Genomic DNA, 22809 nt, shown 5'->3' on the forward strand with positions numbered 1-22809 from the left:
CTCCCCCCCCCTCCGCCATTTCCCATGTCTAATAGATTATTGAATCCTGCTGATTTCACCTCCTAAGTAACTCTTGAGTTCATCCAATCCTTTCCAGTACCATCCTGGCCCCAGTTATCATCATCTCTTACCTGGTCTAATGAATTAGTTCTCCACATATCTGTCCCCTCTCGTCTGTTCACTCTGCAGCCAGAGTGTTTCTTTTTTTTTTTTTTTTTGGCCACAAAATATATATATATTTTTTATATTGGGGAGAGGGAGTAGAAAAGAAAGTAGCCCCTATACTGGGCCCTGTTCAGTGGCAGTTTCTTGTTCCATAGGGTTAGGGAAGACTTTGAGGAAATAAAAGTTGTTTGGAAAAATCCAGGTGTAGTTGCTTTGTATGTTGTGATGGGTAGAAGGGATGAAGTGAAGTGTGAAGGCCCCTCACACCCTCCATCTTGCCTCAGACTATGTCCTGGAACCCTGGGCCAGAGAAAGCGCCACTCTCACTCCTGCTTCTTGAGATTGTTGACGGCCACGTAGTGATAGAGAATGACAAGCAGGAAGAGCAACACGCCCAGCATCTTGGCGAAGATGGCGAGCTGCACGTCCGTGATCATGCTGATCAGCTGGGCTCGGTTCCGACGCAGTCTGGGGACTAGCTTGAGGTAGGAAACCTGAACCAAGTCAGAGTGTTTTAAATGCAAATCCTGCTTAAACATATCAATGCCTTTCCATGCTTAAGATAAAGGTCAAAAGACTTATGGCCCTATGTTCATCATAAGATTCTCATCCTTAGCTCAACATTACAGCCACTGGTGATCCAGTGGTTTGAGCTCTGTGCCATGGGTTCAATCCCTGATAGGGGAACTAAGGGAACTAAGGTCCCACATGCTGCAGTATGGTAAAAAAAAAAAAAAAAAAAAAAAAAGGTACTGATGCCTAGGTCCAAACCCAGACCACTAAATCTGAATTTTCAGGAAGCCAAACTTGGGTATATTTTTGAAGTTCTCTGAGGATTTTAATTTTCAGCCAGAACTGGGAACCTCTGCTCTACATAGGTACCTCCCTACCACTCCAGTTTCTTGATGGTACACATGGCCATCTTGACTCTGTTCCAGCCACACTGCCCTGCTATTAGTCTCTCGGACTGGAACATTCTTCTCCAGCCCACCCCTTTCACCTGCTGCTGCTACTGCTGCTGCTAAGTCGCTTCAGTTGTGTCCGACTCTGTGCGGCCCCATAGATGGCAGCCCATCAGGCTCCCCCGTCCCTGGGATTCTCCAGGCAAGAACATTGGAGTGGGTTGCCATTTCCTTCTCCAATACATGAAAGTGAAAAGTGAAAGTGAAGTCGCTCAGTCGTCCGACTCTTAGCGACCCCATGGACTGCAGCCTACCAGGCTCCTCCATCCATGGAATTTTCCAGGCAAGAGTACTGCAGTGGGGTGCCATTGCCTTCTCCAACCCCTTTCACCTAGAGAGTGACAATTCATCTTTCAGATTATGGGTAATTAACTGTCATTTTCTAGCCCCCTCCCCAGGTACACATTAAATCAGATTCTTCCTAGCAGTCATCCAATCATACATTTGCATTTTATTTCGGTGGTTACTTGATTACTAAACTGTCAGCTCCGTATCTGTCACTCACTGCTGAATTCTTATTAAGCTAGCACAGTGGCCACCACAATATAATGGCTCAATAAATATTTGATGGTTGAATGAATGAGAGGTAAGATGAGGTATATGAAACCATATGAGCCAATTATATTCTTTGATCACAACTGAATTCCTAATCTAGGTCACACACTGAACCCCTGTGGTTGGGCCCAGTATGGAATCAATGTCCTTGATTACAGCCTAAGTCCCTTTTCACAGTTGCTTCCATCACTGGCTCTCAATCCTGGCTGCCCATTACCATCACCAGAGAAGCTTAATGAAAAAAAAAAAAAGCTGGCCCCACCCCAGACTATTTAAATCAGAACATCTGGGGGTGGGGCCTGGCCTGATTAGTTTTTTCTCCTAGATTTACTGAGGCATGATCAACAAAAGTGTGTATTAATATATTTTGGTTGTACAATATGATGTTTTCTTAAAGGTGTGTCTCACGATGATTTGATTTATGTATACATTGTGAAATGATTACACAGTGGAATTGACAAATCCATCACTTCACATAGTATCTTTTTATTTTTTTTATGGCGAGAACACTTAGGATGACTCTCAACCAAATTCAAGTGTATTGGGCTCCCCAGGTTATTTGAACTGGCACAGCTGCAGTCAAGAGGAATGCTCTGCCCCTTGCCCTCCCAGGTGTGATCTATGGCAGCAACTGCACCACCTGAGAGCTTTCTAGGAATGCAGAGTCTCGGGCCCCACCCACCTAAATCAGAATCTTTACTTTAACAAGGACCCCAAGCGATCTGTCCAAGCGATGACGTTTGAAAAGCAAGGCCAAGGAGCCGGGCAGCAGAGTGTGGACTTCCAGGTGCCCCCAGTTTCCAGGGAGTGTGTGGCTGCTTGGTTGGGAGCCAGTCTCCACTTCTCCACAAGTCCCAACTTCACGGCTGCCTCGGCGTTTGGCCAGGCTGCTGGGTCGACATCCTAGTGTAGCAGTGTAAATAAGGTCTTCACATGGACCAAAAATCCCGTCCTGGAGAGCGGCAGCAAAGCTAAGCTCTGGATTCCATCGGGAGAGCTGGGACGAGCAGAGTATGTTTGTTAGGAGCCCTCTCTGACGAGTGGGAACAATAGAAAAAAGCATCAACCCTCGCGGTCCCGTCACGTCCCTGCACCCAACTACCCGCAGGGCTGGGTCTCGCAACCCCTGCCCGCTTGCTGAGCAGAGATGCTCATGGGGAATGGCTCTCAGAGCTGCAGCTTCCTGCAACTCTCCCCCACCCCTCTCCCCGCTCCTCCCCAAAGCGATCAGACAGGTTCCGAATGTCTGCCCGGATTTGGCCTGATTCTTGGGCTGGGCCGAGTGGGTGGAGCCGGGACCAGGCTTTGGGCGTCACGCTGCCTACGTTCTCCCCGACCCAGCCGGTTAGGGGAGACGTGAGCCCGGGGTTGGCTGCAGGCCCCAGGGCGCCGGCGGGCTGCTCTGCCCCCCGGGGCGGACTGAGCGCGTGGCTTCCCGGGCTGGCTGGCACTGCCTGCGCCGCCGCCCGCCCGCGGGTCGGGTTGCCCGGCCAGGAAATATCTTCTTACTGGAAAGACGGCTGCTGTCTGCTGCGGCAGCGGGTGGCAGAGGCAGAGTCTGAAATCAATTTGCACAAGCCCCGAGTGACCAAAAAACTTTGTGTTCGTTTCGGGGAGTGTTCCGCTGGAACCAGCGTGTTTGTTTTTTTTTTAAAGCCACCTGTTGGGTCCCAGTTCGTAAATAAGCCCACCCCAACCCCACCCGAGGAGGGTGAGAGTGTCGGAAGCATTCCCACGGTGGAGGAGGCTTTCACATCACTGGAGGCGCTCAGTCGCAGAGCCCAGGGCACAGCCCCTCCAGAGCCAGCTGTTTGCCATGTAACTGAGAGCTGAGTCCTCTGAGGACACTGGGACCGTTGGGTAAACACTCTCCTTGTCTCTCCAGCAGCTGAGGGAAGCCAGGGCACCCAGTTGTTGCTCAGCCAAAGAGCCAAGGTGCCTCCTTCTAAAAGTCGCAGGCACTGGGTCCTTCCCTGCAGGACACGTAGCTTCTGAGAAAAGCAGACCATAGCCCTTTTCATGGGAAAACATATCTATAAAATCCTGTGCCTGAAATCTCTAGAAGGTTAGAACCCAGAGTTGACTAAGTCTCCGCTTGAAACCAGGTCAGAACCCTGGCTTACGAGGGGCAGTGAGGAGGGCCAGAGTGAATGCAGCAGGTAGGTAGTGAGGGCAGCCATAAACCTCTCAGGAGTTCCTTCACAGGTGGTGTTATGAGCCATCCCCTTCTGAGAACTACATTTTCTTCAAGTTACTGTGAGGTTGTTTCTGTCTGTTTTGTGGTCCTTTCCCCATTCATTTGTTATTTTAAAAATAGCAGTTTATACACACATCAGCTAAAAAAAAAAAAAAAAAAATCCTGTGCCTGGATGCTCAGCACTGGCCCTGAGGCTTGTACCCACCTGCCTCCATCTTGGCGGTGGTTCCCTGGGCATGGGCCTGGTCGCCACTAAGAAATTGGCTACCTTGTCAGCTCACTGCCACTCCCTGCCTTCTTTCTCCTGTTTCCTTAAATTTTTCTTACTCTTCTCTTGTTCTCTCCAGCTTTCTTCATCATCTCTCCCCATTCATTCCATCTCTCCTTCTCTTCCTTCCTCCTCCTTCCTTCCTTATTCATTTTTTTTTTAAAAAATGCACTTATCAGGTATTAGGGCTTCCCTGGTGGCTCAGTGGTAAAGAATCTGCCTATTAATGCAGGAGCTGCAGGAGACACAGGTGCGATCCTTGGGTGGGGAAGATCCCCTGAAGAAGGAAATGGCAGCCCCCTCTAGTAGTCTTGCCTGGGAAATTCCTGTGGACAGAGGAGCCTGATAGGACACAGTCCATGGGGTTACAAAAAATTCAGACACGACTTAGTGACTGAACAACAACATTAGGTATTAAGCACTGTAGTAGTCGGCTCAGGTTGCCATAATTAACACACCGTGGATTGGGTGGCTTAAACAAAAGAAATTTATTTGTCACAGTCCTGGACACTGGAGTCTGAGATCAAAGTGCCCACATGGTAAGGTCTTGGTGAGACTCTCTCCCTGGTTTGCAGCCTTTTTCTGCTGTGTCCTCACGTGGCCGAGGGGAGGGGGCTATTTCTCTCTCTTTCTCTCTTTTCTTCTTATCAGGCTACAGTACTATGGATTAGGGCCCACCCTCATGACCTCATTTACCCATATGCGAGCAGTATTGTTAACAAAGTGTGAACAGAAGGCAAAAGGAGAATGGAGGGGCAGGAGTGAATAGATGCCTCGAGAAATCAAGGTGGGTTTGACAGAAGAGGTGACTTTTGAGCTGGCTCTTGAAGCATGAGAAGGAGTTTGCCAGACAAAGAAGGGAGGAACTATATTTCAGGCAAAAAGACTGGCATGTGCAAAAGCATAGGGTTGTGAAAGGGTGTGGCCTGCTTGATAAGCAGTGAAAATTTTTGTAGTAGTAGAGATGAGAGTGTATAAAGAGGTGTGGCAGGGGATGCTGGAGGTACAACATGGAACTCTCTTGTGAAGGGTTCAAGCAAGAAATGATGATGGCCCAAGCTAAGGTAGGGACAGTGGGAATGGAAAGTAAGAACAGAATGCTGGAGACATTAGCGAGACCAAATTGACTGACTGAATGGTGGAGTGAAGAGGCAGGAGGGGAGAACAACTCCTGGATTTCGAGCTTAGGGGACTGGCACCATGGACTGAGATATGGAAGGAAGAGTAGGTCTGAGGTGGGGAGTGAGAGTAGAAATAGTGACTGTGAGGTATCTCCAGGACATCCTGCCGAGGTAGGCTAGATGCAGAGAGTGAAGTAGGAATGGAACAAACTCTGTGTAGGTTCATGAACATGTGTGAGGAAACTATCTGATGTTGGGGAGAGAACTACACCAAATGATTAGAGGGACTGGAGCTTAGCATTCACACAGAGCTGCGAATAATGCTGGTTCCCATCCAGCTAAAACTGAGACATTGGCGAGAGTACACAGAATGGTCTTGCCTTGGTATTAGAGAATAATTAGTTCTACACTGAGCACCGCTCTGGTCTCATCTAACAAAGCTTAACAACAAGACCCAAGAGGGATCAAACAATTTCCAAGAAATGTAGCTAAGTCCTAGAACAAAGTTCAAGAGTATACATAGCAAGGTTTCTCAACTTCAGAACAACTGACATTTTGAGCTAGATAATTCTTTGTTGTGGGGGCTGTCTTGTACATTGGAGGGTGTTTACCATCATACCTGGCCTCTACTTATTGGATGCCAAGACCAGAGAAACAAAGCTATCCCTGGTTGGAAACCACTGATTGTAGAAATACAGTCATAGTAAGTGTGGCTCCAATAAAAAAATTACCTGGCCTTGACAGAGCAGGAAACTATGGCCAATAAGAAGGCCAAAAATCATTAACTGAAGTCAAATCAGAACTGATTTACAGTTAAAACTGGTAAACAAGGATACTAAAACAGTTATTGTAACTGTATTCCAGATGTTCAGAAAGTTAACTACAGCCATGGAAGGTAATTTTAAATACCCAAATCAAACTTATAGAGGTGAAAACTACAACATGTGAGGTGAAAAAAACATTGGATGGAATTAATGGCAGATTAGACACTTCAGAATAAAAGGCTAGTGAACTTGAACACAAAGCAGTAGAAAGGATTCAAAATGAAATACACACAGAAAAGAGAATTAAAAAAATGAACAGAACATCAGTGAGATGTAGGAAAAATTCAAGTGGCATAATCTAAATATAATTGGAGTCACTGAGGGAGAAAAAAAACAAGAGGGAACAGAAAAATATTTGAAGAAATAATGGCTAAAATTTTTCCAAATTTGATGAAGATTACAAACTCAGAGATTCAAGGAACTCAGCAAACTCCAAGTACAATAAATATGAAGAAAATGACACCAAGACACATCATAATCAAATTTCTCAACATCAGTGATAAAGAGAACATCTTAACAGCAGCTGGAGAAAAGGGGCATTTTATGTACAGAGAAACAAAGATAAGACTTCTCACTGTAAGCAAAGCAAATGAGAAGACTGTAAAGCAAAATCTTTCTAAAAACAAAGACAAAAACCCCTGTTAAGCAGGGATTCTATATCAGGCAAAAATATCTTTCAAAAAGGAAGGCCAGGGAATTCCCTGGTGGTTAGGGCTTGACCCATTCACTGTCAAGTTTGATCTCTGGTCAGGGAACTAAGATCCTGCAAGCTGCCTGGCAGGGTCAAAAAAAAAAAAAAAGAAAGAAAGAAATACCAAACAGACACATACAACCAGAAATGGAAGGAAGATGATAGTAGATGAAAATATGGATCTACGCAAAGGAAGAAAGAGATATTAATAGTAACCATATGGGTAAATATACAAGATTTTTAAAAATTATTTAAATATATTTGACAGTGGACTATTTAAGCAAAAATAATAATGCAGTGTGGGATTTATAATGTACATAAATAAAATGTATGACAACAGTGGGAGGGGAGAAAAGGGCATATATTTACTATTGTAAATATGTTTTAATGGTATAGGTTATGTGGTATATACCATTTGAAGATCAACTGAGGTAAGTTAAAGACATTTACTATAAACCTAAAAGTAACCACTAAAATAATAAAACAGAGTCATAGCTGATAAATAAATGAGATAAAATAGAATCATAAAAGATATTCAATTAGTCCCCAAAAAGACAGAAATAAGAAAAAGAAAAAAGGAAACAAAGAACAGATGAGACAAATAGAAAACAGATAAAAATGATAGACTTAAACCTAACTATATCAATAATTAATTGAAATGTAAATGATTTAAATACCCAAATAAAATGCAGAGATTGTAATTGGATATAAAAGCAAGAACCAATTATATGCTGCCTACAAGTACAGAACTTCAGAAAACTAAGATCATGGCGTCTGGTCCTATCACTTCATGGCAAATAGATGGGGAAACAGTGGAAACAGTGGCTGACTTTATTTTGGGGGGCTCCAAAATCACAGCAGATGGTGGTTGCAGCCATGAAATTAAAAGACTCTTACTCCTTGGAAGGAAAGTTATGACCAACCTAGACAGCATATTAAAAAGCAGAGACATTACTTTGTCAACAAAGGTCCATCTAGTGAAGGCTATGGTTTTTCCAGTGGTCATGTATAGATGTGAGAGTTGGACTGTAATAGAAAGCTGAGTGCCGAAAAATTGATGCTTTTGAACTGTGGTGTTGGAGAAGATTCTTGAGAGTCCCTTGGACTGCAAGGAGATCCATCCAGTCCATCCTAAAGGAGATCAGTCCTGGGTGTTCATTGGAGGGACTGATGTTGAAGCTGAAACTCCAATATTTTGGCCACCTGATGTGAAGAGCTGACTCATATGAAAAGACCCTGATGTTGGGAAATTTTGAAGGCGGGAGGAGAAGGGGATGACAGAGGATGAGATGGTTAGATGGCATCACCGACTCAATGGACATGAGTTTGGGTGGATTCTGGGAGTTGGTGATGGACAGGGAGGCCTGGCGTGCTGCGGTTCATGGGGTTGCAAAGAGTCAGACACAACTGAGCAACTGAACTGAACTGAACTGAGCAAGTACAGATCTTTCTCTACTCACTTTAGGGTTAAGTTCCAACAAACCAATCATAAGCTGAAAATTCATTTAATACACCTAACTTACTGATACCAGGAAAGATTGAAGGTAAAAGAAGGGAGTGGCAGAGGATGAGATAGTTAGATAGCATCACTGACTCAGTGGATGTGAGTTTGAGCAAACTCCAGGAGATAGTGAAGGATAGGGGAGCCTGGTGTGCTGCAGTCCATGGTGTGGCAAAGAGTTGGACATGATTTAGTGACTGAACAACAACAACAACACTGAACATCATGGCTTAGGCAAACCTACCTTAAACATGGTCAGAACACTTACATTAGCCTACAGTTGGGCAAAAATGATTTAACATAAAGTCTAAGTGTTATATATCTCATGTAGTTCATTGAATACTGAAAGTTACAAACAGAACAGTTGTCTGGATATAGAATAGTTCTAAGTGTATTGATTATTTACCCTCATGATCACATGGCTGACTGGGAGCTGTGACTGAATGCCACCATCCAGCATCACAAGAGAGTATGGTACCATATGTTGCTAGCCTAGGGAAAAAAAAAATCAAAATTTGAATTATGGTTTCTATTGAATATGTATTGCTTTACACCATCATAAGGTCGAAAATCACAAGTTAAACCACTGTAAATCAGGGACTGTCTGTAAATCATTTTAGCTATAAAGTTTAAAATAGGTTAAAAAAGTTAAGGTATGGGAAGATGATACACCATGGTAACACTAATCAACAGAAATTCGGAACAACAATATTAAATGATATTAAGCAAAAGTTAATATCAGAGATAAAGGTCATTTCATAGTGAGAAGTGGATCAATTCATTAAGAGGACATGACAATCCTAAGCGTTTATGTACCACATAACAGAACTTCAAAATACATGATGCAAAAGTCAACAGAACCACAGGTAGAAATAGAGAAGTTCAAAGTTACAGTAGAAAATTTCAACTCTCATCTTTTGTTAATAGATAAAATAAGTAGGCAGAAAATCAGTGGCAAGGATCTAGAAGATAATTATAACACCATCAACCAACTTGATCTAATTGACACTTATAGAACATTCCACCCAACAACAGCAGAATACATACTCTTTTCAAGAGCATACAGTACATTTACCAAGCTAGATAGATAATATTCTGGGCCACAAATCTCAAAAATTCAAAATAATTAAGTCACACAAAGTATATTCTCTGACTACAATTAATTTAAATTAGAAACCAACAACAGAAAAATCTCTGGAAATTTCCCAAATATCTGGAAACTAAATCACACACTTCTAAATAATTTACAAGGCAAAGAAGAAATAAAACTGTAGAGACTATTGTGAAATGGATAAAAATGAAAACACAACATTAACATAATTTGTGAGATGCCACTCAGCTTCCATAATAAAAATCTAGAGAAAGATGAACAAATTAAGCCCAAAGTAAGTAGACAAAAGGAAATAATAAAGATCAGAATAGAAATTGAGGAAATAGAAAAGAAATAAACAATAGAGAAGATAAATGAAACCAAAAGCTGATTCTTTGAGAAGATCAATAAAATTGTTACTCTCTAGCCAGACTGATCAGAAAAAGAAGAAAGAAGACACAAATTGCCAATATGAGGAATGACAGAGGTGACACAACTACTGATTCTACAGATATTAAAAGGGAATATTATAAATAATAAATCTGACAACTTAGATGAAATGGACAGGTCTCTTGGAAAACACAAAAGCTTACTCAAGAAGAAATGGGTACTGTGAATAGCCCTCCATTAGGGAAAGTGAATTTATAGTTAAACACATGCTACAAAGACACCTTCTTGACCCAATGACTTCACTAATGAATTCTATAAAACATTTAAAGAAGTAATACCAATTCTATACAGTCTTCCAGAAAGTTGAAAAGGAAAACATAGTTCCCCATTAATTCTATTTGTGTTTATTATCAGCATTACCATGATAACAAAACCAGAAAAAGACATAACAAGAAAACTACAGACCAATATCTCTCATAAATACAGATGTAAAACTTTAACAAATCAATGTAACTAAATATATAAAAAGAATATAGCCACATCAAGTGTGGTTTTTTCCAGCAAGGCAAATTTGGTTTACTGTTTGAAAATCAAGCAGTTGTAATTCACCATATTAATGAACAAAAAAACTCTAAGCATATGATTATTTCAATAGATGCAGAAAAAGAATTTGACAAAATCCAACATCTATTCCTAAGGAAAACTCTCAGCAAGCTAGAAATAGAAGGAAACTTCCTCAACTTGATGAAGGGTATTATAAAAAACCTACAGTTAACATAACATTTAATGGTCAACTACCGAATTCTTTCCCTCTAAGATCAGGAGCAAGACAAGGATGTCTGCCCTTATTCAACATTTACTGGAAGTTCTAGTCAATGCAAATAGTAAAGAAAATGAAACAAAAAGCATCTAGATAAGAAAGGAAGATGTAAAACTTTATTTGCAGATAGTATGATCATCTATGTAGAAAATCTACTGAGATCTACAAGAAAGCTACTAGAACTACGAAGTGATGTTAGCAAGGTTTCAGAATACAAGATCACTTTTTATTTCTATATACTAGCAACAAAAATAATTGGAAATTGAAGTTTTTTTTTTAATTCTTGGCTGCATGCCCATAGCATGTGGGACCAGGGATTGAACCCATTGGAAGGTGGAGTCTGAACCACTGGACTGACAAGGTAGTTCCAGAAACTGAAGTTTTCAAACAATGCTGTTTACAATTCAGTGGGGAAAAAATAGCCTTTTCAACAAATGTTGCTGGAATAAATGGATATCCTCATGCAAAAGAATGAAGCTGGTCTCCTTCCTAGCACCATACATAAAAGTTAACTCAAAATAGATCCTAGGCCTAAACGTAAGAGAGGTGAAACTGTAAAATTCTTAGAAGAAAACATAGCTGTAAATCTGTGTGCCCTTGGATTAGGCAATTGTTTTTTAGATATGACACCACAAGCAAAAGCAACCAAACAAAATATAGACACATTGGGTTTAATCAACATTAAAAATTTTGTGCATCAAAGGACACTATGAAGAAAATGAAAAAGTGCACAGAATGGGAGAAAATATTTGCAAATCATACATTTGATAAGGGTCTAGCATCCCGCAATATAAAAGAATTCTTACAACTCAACAATAAAAAGATAAAAACTCAAGTAAAGACTGGGCAAAAGGGACTTCACTGATGGTACAGTGGTTGAGAATTTGCCATGCAATGTGGTTGGCCTGGGTTTGATCCCTGGTGGGAGAACAAAGATCCCACATGCCAAGGATCAACTAAACCCACGTGTCACAGCTACCTCTGGGGCCTGTGAGACACAACTAGAGAGTCCGTGCACGGCCATGAAAGGATCTCACATGCTGCAACGAAGATCCTGCATGCTGCAACTGAGACCCGATGCAGCCAAATAAAATAATAAATAAATAAATATGTGAAAAAACAATGGCAAAAGATCTGAACAGACACTTCTCCAAAGAAATCTCTAAATGGTTACACATGAAACATCATTAGTCATTCAGTTCAGTTCAGTCACTCAGTTGTGTCTGACTCTGCAACCCCATGAATCGCAGCACGCCAGGCCTCCCCGTCCATCACAAACTCCCGGAGTTTACTCAAACTCATGCCCATCGAGTCAGTGATGCCATCCAGCCATCTCATCCTCTGTTGTCCCCTTCTCCTCCTGCCCCCAATCCCTCAAAGCATCAGGGTCTTTTCCAATGAGTCAACTCTTCGAATGAGGTGGCCAAAGTATTGGAGTTTCAGCTTCAACATCAGTCCTTCCAATGAACACCCAGGACTGATCTCCTTCAGGATGAACTGGTTGGATCTCCTTGCAGTCCAAGGGACTCTCAAGAGTCTTCTCCAACACCACAGTTCAAAAGCATCGATTTTTCGGCGCTCAGCTTTCTTCACAGTCCAACTCTCACATCCATACATGACCACTGGAAAAACCATAGCCTTCACCAGACAGACCTTTGTTGGCAAAGTAATGGCTCTGCTTTTTAATATGCTATCTAGGTTGGCCATAACCTTCCTTCCAAGGAGTAAGCGTCTTTTAATTTCATGACTGCAGTCACCATCTGCAGTGATTTTTGGAGCCCCCCCAAAAAAAGTCTGACACTGTTTCCACTGTCTCCCCATCTATCCCATGAGGTGATGGGACCAGATGCCATGATCTTAGTTTTCTGAATGTTGAGCTTTAAGCCAAATTTTTCACTCTCCTCTTTCACTTTCATCAAGAGGCTTTTTAGTTCCTCTTCACTTTCTGCCATAAGGGTGGTGTCATCTGCATATCTGAGGTTATTGATATTTCTCCCAGCAATCTTAATTCCAGCTTGTGCTTCTTCCAGCCCAGCGTTTCTCATGATGTACCCTGCATATAAGTTAAATAAGCAGGGTGACAATACACAGCCTTGATGTACTCCTTTTCCTATTTGGAACCAGTCTGTTGTTCCATGTCCAGTTCTAACTGTTGCTTCCTGACCTGCATACAGGTTTCTCAAGAGGCAGGTCAGGTGGTCTGGTATTCCCATCTCCTTCAGAATTTTCCACAGTTTATTGTGATCCACACAGTCGAAGGCTTTGGCATAGTCAATAAAGCAGAAATAGATTTTTTCTGGAACTCTCTTGCTTTTTCGATGATCCAGCAGATATTGGCAATTTGATCTCTGGTTCCTCTGCCTTTTCTAAAACAAGCTTGAGCATCTGGAAGTTCTCGGTTCACATATTGCTGAAGCCTGGCTTGGAGAATTTTGAGCATTACCTTACTAGCGTGTGAGATGAGTGCAATTGTGCAATAGTTTGAGCATTCTTTGGGATTGCCTTTCTTAGGGATTGGAATGAAAACGGACCTTTTCCAGTCCTGTGGCCACTGCTGAGTTTTCCAAATTTGCTGGCATATTGAGTGCAGCACTTTCACAGGGACATGCAAATCAAAATCACAGTGAGATATCATCTCACATGCATTAGGATGGTTATAATAAAAGCAAGAGTGGAAAATACGTGTTGGGGGAGAATGCGGAGAAATTGGAACCCTTATACACTGCTGGTGGGAATGTAGAATGGTGCAAATGCTGTGGAAAATGCTTTGGCAGTTTCTCACAAAGTTAATCATAGAGTTCCTATAGTAGTAGTAGTGTTAGTCGCTCAGTCATGTCCGACTCTTTGCAACTCTATGGACTGTAGCCTGCCAGGCTCCTCTGTCCATGGAATTCTCCAGGCAAGAATACTGGAGTGGGTGGTCACTTCCTCCTCCAGGGGAACTTTCCAATGCAGAGAACCTGGGTTTCCTGCATTGCGGGGAGATTCTTTACCATCTGAGTCACCAGGGAAGCCCTATATAGAGTTCCTATATGACCCAACAATTCCACTCCTAGGTATACACAGTCACGGGAGAACTGAAAACATGTTCACACAGAAACTTGTATGCAAACATTTATACCATCATTATTCATAGTAGTCCAAAAATGATAACAACTACAAATGTTCATTAACTGATGAAAGGATAAACAATGGTATGTCCATACAGTGGAATATTGTTCAGTCATAAAAAGAAATGATGTACTGAAACAAGCTAACACATGGATGAACGTTGAAAATATGATGCTTAATGAAAGAAGCATTTCATAAAAGGTCACGTAATATATGATTCCATTATGTGAAATGTATGGAAGAGGCACCTTACCTGTCTCCTGAGAAACCTGTATGTAGATTAAGAAGCAACAATTAGAACCAGACACAGAACAATGGGCTGGCTCAAAATTAGGAAAGAAGTATGTAAAGGCTCTATATTGTCACCCTGTTTATTTAACTTCTATGCAGAGTACATCATGCAAAATGCCAGGTTGGATGAATCCCAAGCTGGAATTGAGATTGATGGCAGAAATATCAATACCACTCTAATGGCAGAAGGCAAAGAGAAACTAAAGAGCTTCTTGATGAGGGTGAAAGAGGAAAGTGAAAATCCTGGCTTAAAACTCAACATTCAAAAGACGAAGATCATGGCATCAAGTCCCATCACTTCATAGCAAATAGAAGGGGAAAAAGTGAAAGCAGTGACAGATTTTATTTTCTTGGGCTCCAAAATCACTGTGACTGTAGCTGTGAAATTAAAAGACAATTGCTCCTTGGAAGGAAAGCTATGACAAACCTAGCCAGTGTATTAAAAAAGCAGAGACATCACTTTGCTGACAAAGGTCCGTCTAGTCAAAGCTATGGGTTTTCCAGTAGTCATGTATGGATATGAGAGTTGTACCATAAGGAAGGCTGAATGCCAAAGAATCGATGCTTTTGAATTGTGGTGCTGGAGAAGACCTTTGAGAGTCCTTTGGACTGAGAAGTGACGCTGCTAAGTTGTGCAACTCTTTGCGATCCCATGGACTTGTAGCTTACCAGGCTCCTCCATCTGTGGAATTTTCCAGGCAAGAGTGCTGGAGTGGGTTACCATTTCCTTCTCCAGGGAATCTTTCTGACCTGGGGATCGAACCCAGGTCTCCTGCACTGTAGGCAGATGCTTTACCCTCTGAGCTGCCAGGGAAGCCCTAATGAAAGTTGCTCAATCTTATCTGACTCTTTGCAACCCCATGGACTGTATAGTTCTCCAGGCCAGAATACTGGAGTGGGTAGCTTTTCCCCTTCTCTAACAGATCCTCCCAACCCAGGAAGACTTTTGAGAGTCCTTTATACTGCAAGGAGATCAAACCAGTCAATCCTTTAGGAAATCAACCCTGAATTGAAAGGCCTGATGCTGAAGCTCCAAGACTTTGACCACCTGATGCGAAGGACCAACTCATTGGAAAAGACCCTGATGCTGGGAAAGATTGAAGGCACGAAGAGAAGGGAGTGACAGAGGATGAGATGGTTGAATGGCATCACCAAATCAATGGACATGAGTTTGAGCAACTTCTGGGAGATAGTGAAGGACAGGGAAGCCTGTGTGGCTGCAGTCCACGGGGTCACAAAGAGTTGGACATGACTTAGCAAGTGAACGACGACAACATGGAAGAAGCAAATCCATACAGATATAAGTACAATAGATTAGTGGTTGCTGGGGGATGGAGGCAGAGGTGAACTGAATGCTTATAGATACAGAATTTATTTTTAGGGTGATGGAAATGTTCTGTAATTAGATAGTGGTGATGGTTACACAACTTAGTGAATATACTAACAACCACTGAGTTGCACACTATAAAATGGTGAATTTTATGTGAATTATATGCCAATTTAAATTTTTTAATAAAAAAATTATTTTTCGACCATGCAGTTTGGGGATCTTAGTTCCCTGACCAGGTATTGAACCTGGGCCTGGGCAGTGAAAGTCCCATTGGACCTCCAGGGAATTCCTTATCCCAATATTTTAAATGGGATAGATTTCAATAGATATTTTTTGAAGGAAGATGTATAAAAGGCCAATAAGCACATTAAAAGATGCTCAATATCAGTGATCATTAGGAAAATCAAATCAAAACCACAGTGAGATATCAGTTTACATCGCTAGGATGGCTCAAATAAAAGAAAGTAGAATAATAAGATGGTAAGATTAGTAAAAAATAGGAACCTCATGCCTTGCTGGTGGGATTGTAAAATGGGACAGCTACATTAGAAAATAGTTTGGTAGTTCCTCAAAAGGTTAAATATAGTTACCAAATGAAGGTAAAAGCTCATAGGCACATACCTAAGAGAGCTGAAGATACACATATATACAAAAATTAGTACATGAGTGTTCATAGAAGCATTTATCACAATAGTCAAAAAGAAGAAACAACTTACTGATGCATATGGCACTATTAATACATACAACATAAAGGAATCTCAAAATAATTCTGCCGAGGGAAAGAAACCAGCCCCAAAAATGCATACTGTGCTATTCCATTTATATAAAATTCTGGAAAATGCAAACTATACAGTAACAGAAAGCAGATCAGTGGTTGCCTGGGGATGGGGACTGCAGAGGGGATGAAGTGAAGGATTACAACGGGGCAGAAGGAAACTTCAGGGAGTGATGGAAACGCGATGGTGGTGATGGCTTCATGGAGATACACATATGTCAAAACTTAGCAAATTGTACACTTTTTGTACAACAGGCAAATGTGAAGGTTACTGTATGTTGATTATTTCTCAAGAAAAACTATAATACAAAATTGAAAAGGGAGCAGGTTTTGTTTATTTTTTTATTTGACCATGCTGGGTCTTAGTTGCGGCAGGCGAGATCTTTGATCTTCCTTGTGGGATTTTTAGTTGCAGCATGTGAACTCATAGTTGCGGCATGTGGGATCTAGTTCCCTGACCAGAGATCGAACCCAGGCCCCCTGCACTGGGAGCTTGGAGTCTTAGCCACGGGACCACCAGGGAAGTCCCAGAAGCAGGTTTTTGAACAGATGAACTGCCAGGTCCTTTCCAGCTCTGATTCTGTGATAGCTATTAGAGGGGATTATCCCAAAGCCTTGCACCGAAATGGTGCTTTGTAATAGGATGCCCAAATCATTGAGATTAAACAAGATTTTGTTTGAATTATTCAGAAACAGGCCTTGTTCTTTACTTTCTGGGACTGTGCAGACAGAGCCCCAAAGCCCAGTTGAACGATGGAGTAGGGAAGCGCACCCTCCAGGCAGTGGGAAAACGTCCAGGTCAGAGGAGGAAACTGGGGAAACGACAGCCTAATGAGCTCTGCTCTTTCCAACTTCTTTGAGTCTATGATTCAGAGGATCGGCTCGTCATGGACATTCCAGACCAGTGAGGCATCTCAGGACCATGAATGCATAGACATCCCAGGGGAAAAAACAATGGAAGACAAGGTGGAAATGAGAAATGGCCTTTTTAGGTCTCTTGACCCAAATGCAGGGAGCTGAGAGGATATGGAGGAAGAGGTGGAAGTGTCCCTTCTCTGCAGGAAAGGAGATTATGACTTGACAGGGTCTGGGGAAATCAAATGCAAGACACTGAAGAACTGGAATGTCAGGCCTCCAGGGATGCCTTCTAGATGGACGTGCCAGAGGAGCAGGAGGAAGGAGGTGATCCCCTCCCCGCCTGTTGGCAGTGAAAGCCAAGAAGGCAAGGAAGGGAAAGAATGAAAAGCCCAGAGGCACGCTTCAAAGTCATTTGTCAGCTGGGCAGCGCCTGAAGCCAGTGCCAAGGTTGATGGATCACCTCGTGGAAAGCACGAGCGGAGATGGACCCAGCCTGGGAGGCTGTCACCCTCCCCTCAGCCTGCACCTGGAGCAGATGCTTTAAAGGAAGACGATCAAAACCCTCGATGCCCGGGGTGACTCAGGGCAATCTTTACACTGGAGGAGAGTGGCATTTTCTTTTGATCCCAGGGGATGATAAGTCAGAAGCTGCAAATCTGAAGCAGGGGAATGGAGTGTCCATGTAATCTTATCCTACCCAGCAGAGTTCCTACAGAAACTCTTCTTTTAAAGGGTCCTTTCTCGCTTCCACCCTCAAATCTCCTGCTGCCCCAGACCCTGGGCAGGGTGCCTCCCTGGCTCCCAAAAGGCTGATGACATTGATCAATGTCATCATGATTCCTTAAATGAGTAAGGCATCTCATGGTTTATAAAGCCCCTTTCCCTCCATGATCTCATTTTGCTCATTATTCAACCCCCTGAGATAGGCATTGTTTCTCTCGTTTTTAGGAGAGGAACACGAACGATGAGAACACAGATGTTTGGATGAAATAATTAATTCATATATTCATTCAAATAATGACTGAACACCTACTATGTGTTGGACACCAGTTAGGTTCTGAGGACAGTGATGAAACCAGACAGCCACAGGCCCTCGTGGAGCTCAATCGATTGGGGTTGGTGGGGAAGGTAGGTGAGGAGAATTATTGATACAATGCAAATCTAATTGCACACTATGAGAGATATGATTTCTCAGCTGGTCTGGGGACCAAGGCAAGCATCACTTAAGGAAGCGGTATTTGACCTTAGAGCTGAGCTGATGCATGATGGGTGTTAGCCAGGAGAAGGTGAGGTGGAGTAGAGAGTTCTCTAAGAGGAAAGGACATGGCACTGCAAATACAAAGAGGGAGAGAGGCAAGACAGGTGGCTGGCACCTTGCAGGCCATGGCCAAGAGTTGGGTCTCAACCCTCAGAGCCACTGGGAACCACAGAAGAATGGCAAGCTGAGCAGGCCAGCCTAACTATTCTGGTTGCTTTGGAGAATGACGTGCAAGGACTGATGGGGCTTAAATGAGGATGGGGCAGAGAAACGTAGAGAAGTATACAGATTTGAAAGATATCTGGAGGCAACATGGACAGAAAGTTCATGCTCTTACGATTCCAGCATGCTGGGGATGCGAGTGGAGGTAGTAGGGTGCAGTGGGTGGAATGGGAATGCGCAAAAGATATGTCTATGTTTAAACCCCTAGAAACTGTGAATGTAACCTTATTTGGAAAAAGGTCTTTGCAGATGTAACTAAGTTATGGATTCCAAGAGGAGGTCAGCCTGCATCATGCAGGTGGGCACTAAATCCAATGGTAAGTGTCCTTATGAGAGAGAAGCAGGGACTTCCCTGGTGGCCCAGTGGCTAAGACTCTGAGCTCCCAATGCAGGGGGCCCAGGTTTCATCCCTGGTCAGGGAACTAGAGCCCACGTGCCACAGCTAAAAATCCCATGTGCCAAAACAAAGAATGAGGATCCTGCATGCTTCAACTAAGACCTGGAGCAGCCAAATACATAAATATTTTAGAAAAGAGAGAGGCAGAAGGAGGTCACACAGACAAGAGAGAAGGCCATATGAAGATGTTGCAACCCCAAACCAAGGGATGCCTGGAGTCATCACAAGTTGAAAGAAGCAAGGAAGGATTCTCACCTAGAACCTTCTTGATTTCAGACTTCTAGCTTCCAGAGCTGGAATAGAATAAGTTTCTGCTGTTTTAAGCCACCCAGTTTGTGGTAATTTGTTACAGTCACCTTCAGAAACTAATATGTGAGATTTTGCTGCAAAATGGCTACTTTTCTTTACCCCCCACCCCCCAAAATGTTACCTTTTAAAGTTAATACATTACTGGACTCTCTCTTTCTGTGTTCCAGAAATGTATGGAAGATGAAGAAGTGAAACATCAAGAGGCTCTCAGTCTGTGGTCTGGGTTAAGACCCATGTGGTGACGATGCCATCTCTGATCACCATAGGGGTACAAACTTGCATCTGGGATGGAGCAAAGCTGACCGAGATGATCTCGCTAGCTTAACCTCATTATTTCAGAGCTCTAAGCACACAGCCAAACTTGTCATAGACTCAACACCTAGTCCCCATCCATCTTTGCCTTGTCTCAGCACTCAAAGATACCAGATTTGAGGTGCTATAATACCCCACCTTATGTAAGTCTGGTTAAGATTAGCCAGCAAAGCAAGAAGAAGAAAGGTTCAATGGCCCACTGGACCTTGGAGATAAACCTGCTCATTTGGGAGTGGCCATCCTAGTTCACAGGGCCTTGCTGCCTGAGGAAGGAATTCATAGGCCCCCCCCCTGGGGGACCAGTGTATTTATAGACCCTAGAGGAGAGGAAGGATGGAGGCTCCTGGGAGACGTCATAGAGGATGTGCTGAGGAAATGAAACTTCTCTGAAAGACCAACCAGAGGAACAGGGACCTGTGTGGCTCTAGGCAAGGCTGAAGGATCAGAAGGAATGGACAGGATGCAGGGAAAAGGGGCAACTCTGTGGGGCTGGGGTGGTGGTGGGGGTGGAAGAACAGTTCTTTACCTTCTTGGAAGCTCCCTCTTAGGACTGGATCCCGCTGGTGAGCAGTCAGTCCATTGAAAATATTTGATATATTGCCAGTGATCTGAATTCCATTGCCATAATACCTTTCAGAAACATAGTTGTGTCATGTGAGGCATATCTGTGAGGGAACCCCTGATCTCTTAAATATATGAGAAACTGGGAAGGTATGCTGTTTGCAAAGAAGTTGGAAGAAATGTAAACGTTGAATAAACATTTCTGGGACATTTGGAACCCATTTGCAAGTGGCAGACACATGCCCTGTGAAAGGATTTAGCATGCAAGGGGACTGAGTTATGGAATTAAAGCCAGGCATGTGAATAGAGGTAATGTGGTTATGCTGCAAAATGGCTACTTCTCTAAGATTTGCAAAAATGATAACTTAAAATGTTTAGTATTTGATGCTGCATGCTTGGGGCAAGGGCAAGTGTGAGAGGCAAGACCTTAATCTGTTGCCAGGGTTAGGATCCAGTTGATGATAAAGACTGGGAGGGATTGGATACCAAGGTGAGGGGAGAATCATACAGCTAGCTGAAGAAATTCTGGCAATGTCCCAAAATCCCAACAACTGGGTTTTTTCCCCCAATTGGTCATTAGGATCTTTTGATTATAGAGTAAGTTTCAGGCCAGTTTCCATGTAATTAACATCATGGTTTCACACTCAAAGTGGGAAAGTTAATCCCTGAAGATGTATTAAGTTTCTACTGTATAACAAACATTGTGTTGGTTGCTCTGGGGCATATAGATGTTCGAAAGCTCAATTCTAGCCAATAGAATTGGAAAGACAAATACTTAGTAATGAGACAGTGAAAATTCATGTTCTCTGCTGGTGCTGAGCCAAGCAAAGATCATTTGTCAAGGAGCTAGTTAGTGAGGCATCAACCAGCAGCTGGCCTTTACTGCTGTTTTTCAAGTTCCTGTTAAGTAGCTACAGAGACAGCGGAAGCTTTGAGGCTCTTCTTAAAGACTTTTCACCAAGGTTGCTGCTACTGAACTTCTCTGATCATTAATTTAGCTTATGTCTTAGGGAACAAATTGGATGAGTGATATTGGGAAGGTTCATTATTATGATGTGCTCCAGAAGGCCTGACTGTGAATGAGAGTCTGTGACTAACCACAGCCGTTCTGAGTGGCTTCACAGTCAGCCGGGGCACTGCTCAGCCAGTGAGTGAGTGATAGCTGTATGCAGGGAAGGCGCCGAGAGAAAAGCAAGAGACAGGAGTTAATCAGGTCATGGTCTCTGTCCTGACTTTGCCACCCGCTTTCTGTGTAACCTTGGGCAAGTCACTATTCCTTTCTGGACCTCAGTTTCTCTATCTGCATAATGAGGGGGTTGGGACTTTTTCTGTTAGGGAGATTTCTCTGAGTACTGGCTAGGCTTATCACTCTCCGGATGTGCACTTGTCACTCCACTTTTTGTATTACTCCTGTTAAAATAGCTACTACCAATTGGGGGTGGGGGGATTTCACATCTTTGTGTTATTTCTGCTAACTCTTGCTGTTGACCCATCTCAGAACCTGTTCGACAGGCTGTGATGATTTTGCCCAAATAAGGATACCTGATATTTATCATAAACCCAGATTGATTATTAACATGACTGTACTGCCTGAAGAATCCCATGGACAGAGGAGCCTGGTGGGCTACAGTCCATGAGGTTGCAAAGAGTCAGACACGACTGAGTGACTAACACACATACAGTTCCTTCCCACGTTCAGTGAATATTTATTGAGTATTTGCTTTGGGCATTAGCACTGCTGCTAAGAACACAAAAATGAGTAAGACATAGCCTTACTATTTCATACTGTTGTTAAGATATACACAAATACCTATGTGAATATATAAAATGTATATAATGCTTGCCTTACTAGAAGAGTCAAGCAGTGTACCAAGTACTTCCTAGGTATTGTTGGGTTTAATCCTTTCAATTTTCCAGGGGGCTAAGCAACACCCTCCCTTTTTCAGATGAGGAACCTAAAACTCAGAAAGCTTAAACAATTTGCTCTAAGTTATCTATTTAGGGACAGCGGTGTTATTTCAGAACCCAGAAGCTTAACCACTATGCTTCACTGCTTCCTAATTTGATTCAAGACAGTAGTGGTGCAGTGTTAGAAGTGTGAATAGGGCTTCTCTGGTGGTTCAGGAGTTAAGAATCTACCTGCCAATGCAGGGGACACGGGTTTAACTTCTGGTCTGGGAAGATCCCACATGCCATGGAACAACCAAGCCCATGTGCCACAACTACTTAGCTCGCATGCCTAGATCCCACACTCTCTGCAACGAGAGGAGCCTGCACACTGCAATGAAGAGCAGCCCCTGCTCACCACAGCTAGAGAAAGCCCATACGCAGCAATCAACACCCAATGCGGCCATAAATAAGTTAATCTTAAAAAAAAGAAGTGCAAATAAAGTGATATATTAGGCTCAGAGAAGTGAGAATTTGCTTCTCAAAGTTCAGTGAGGGAAGTGTGTAGTCTTCCAGGTTAGGCAGACCTGGGAAATTTTCTTAACTTCTGTTAGCCTCAGTTGCCTCATCTGTAAAATGGGAATGGTAAGAAGCAGGACTACTTCATGGGCATGAGGATTAAATGAGTTGACATACGTGAAGCATTTAGAACAGTGCTTCACACGCAGTAGATGTTCAATAAATTTTAGCTACATCCTCCTCCTCCTCTGTGGGGACAGGAAGAGAGGAATGGGCTACAACAGAAATGCACTCCAAGGTTTCAGTGGATGAACCTGTGAGTTGAAACTTGGGTTGTTACACAAACACTACTTTGAAGAATTACATGCACCCCCCTACTATTCACAGCAATGTTA

General features: G+C 42.8%; 1 protein-coding gene across 1 annotated transcript; it reads right to left on the minus strand.

The window, feature by feature from the left end:
- Positions 1 to 238: 238 nt before the first annotated feature.
- LOC136154140 (dolichyl-diphosphooligosaccharide--protein glycosyltransferase subunit 4-like) lies at positions 239 to 654 on the minus strand. The gene has a single exon (XM_065916415.1). The coding sequence runs from the start codon at positions 600 to 602 to the stop codon at positions 489 to 491; it is 114 nt and encodes a 37-aa protein (XP_065772487.1). The 5' UTR covers positions 603 to 654; the 3' UTR covers positions 239 to 488.
- Positions 655 to 22809: the final 22155 nt, after the last annotated feature.

Source organism: Muntiacus reevesi, chromosome X (genome assembly GCF_963930625.1).
Source record: "Muntiacus reevesi chromosome X, mMunRee1.1, whole genome shotgun sequence".
Taxonomy (NCBI): Eukaryota; Metazoa; Chordata; class Mammalia; order Artiodactyla; family Cervidae; genus Muntiacus; species Muntiacus reevesi.

Excerpts from the sequence above, each read along its gene's own strand:
- LOC136154140 (XM_065916415.1), bottom strand. The coding sequence starts at position 602 with ATGATCACGGACGTGCAGCTCGCCATCTTCGCCAAGATGCTGGGCGTG.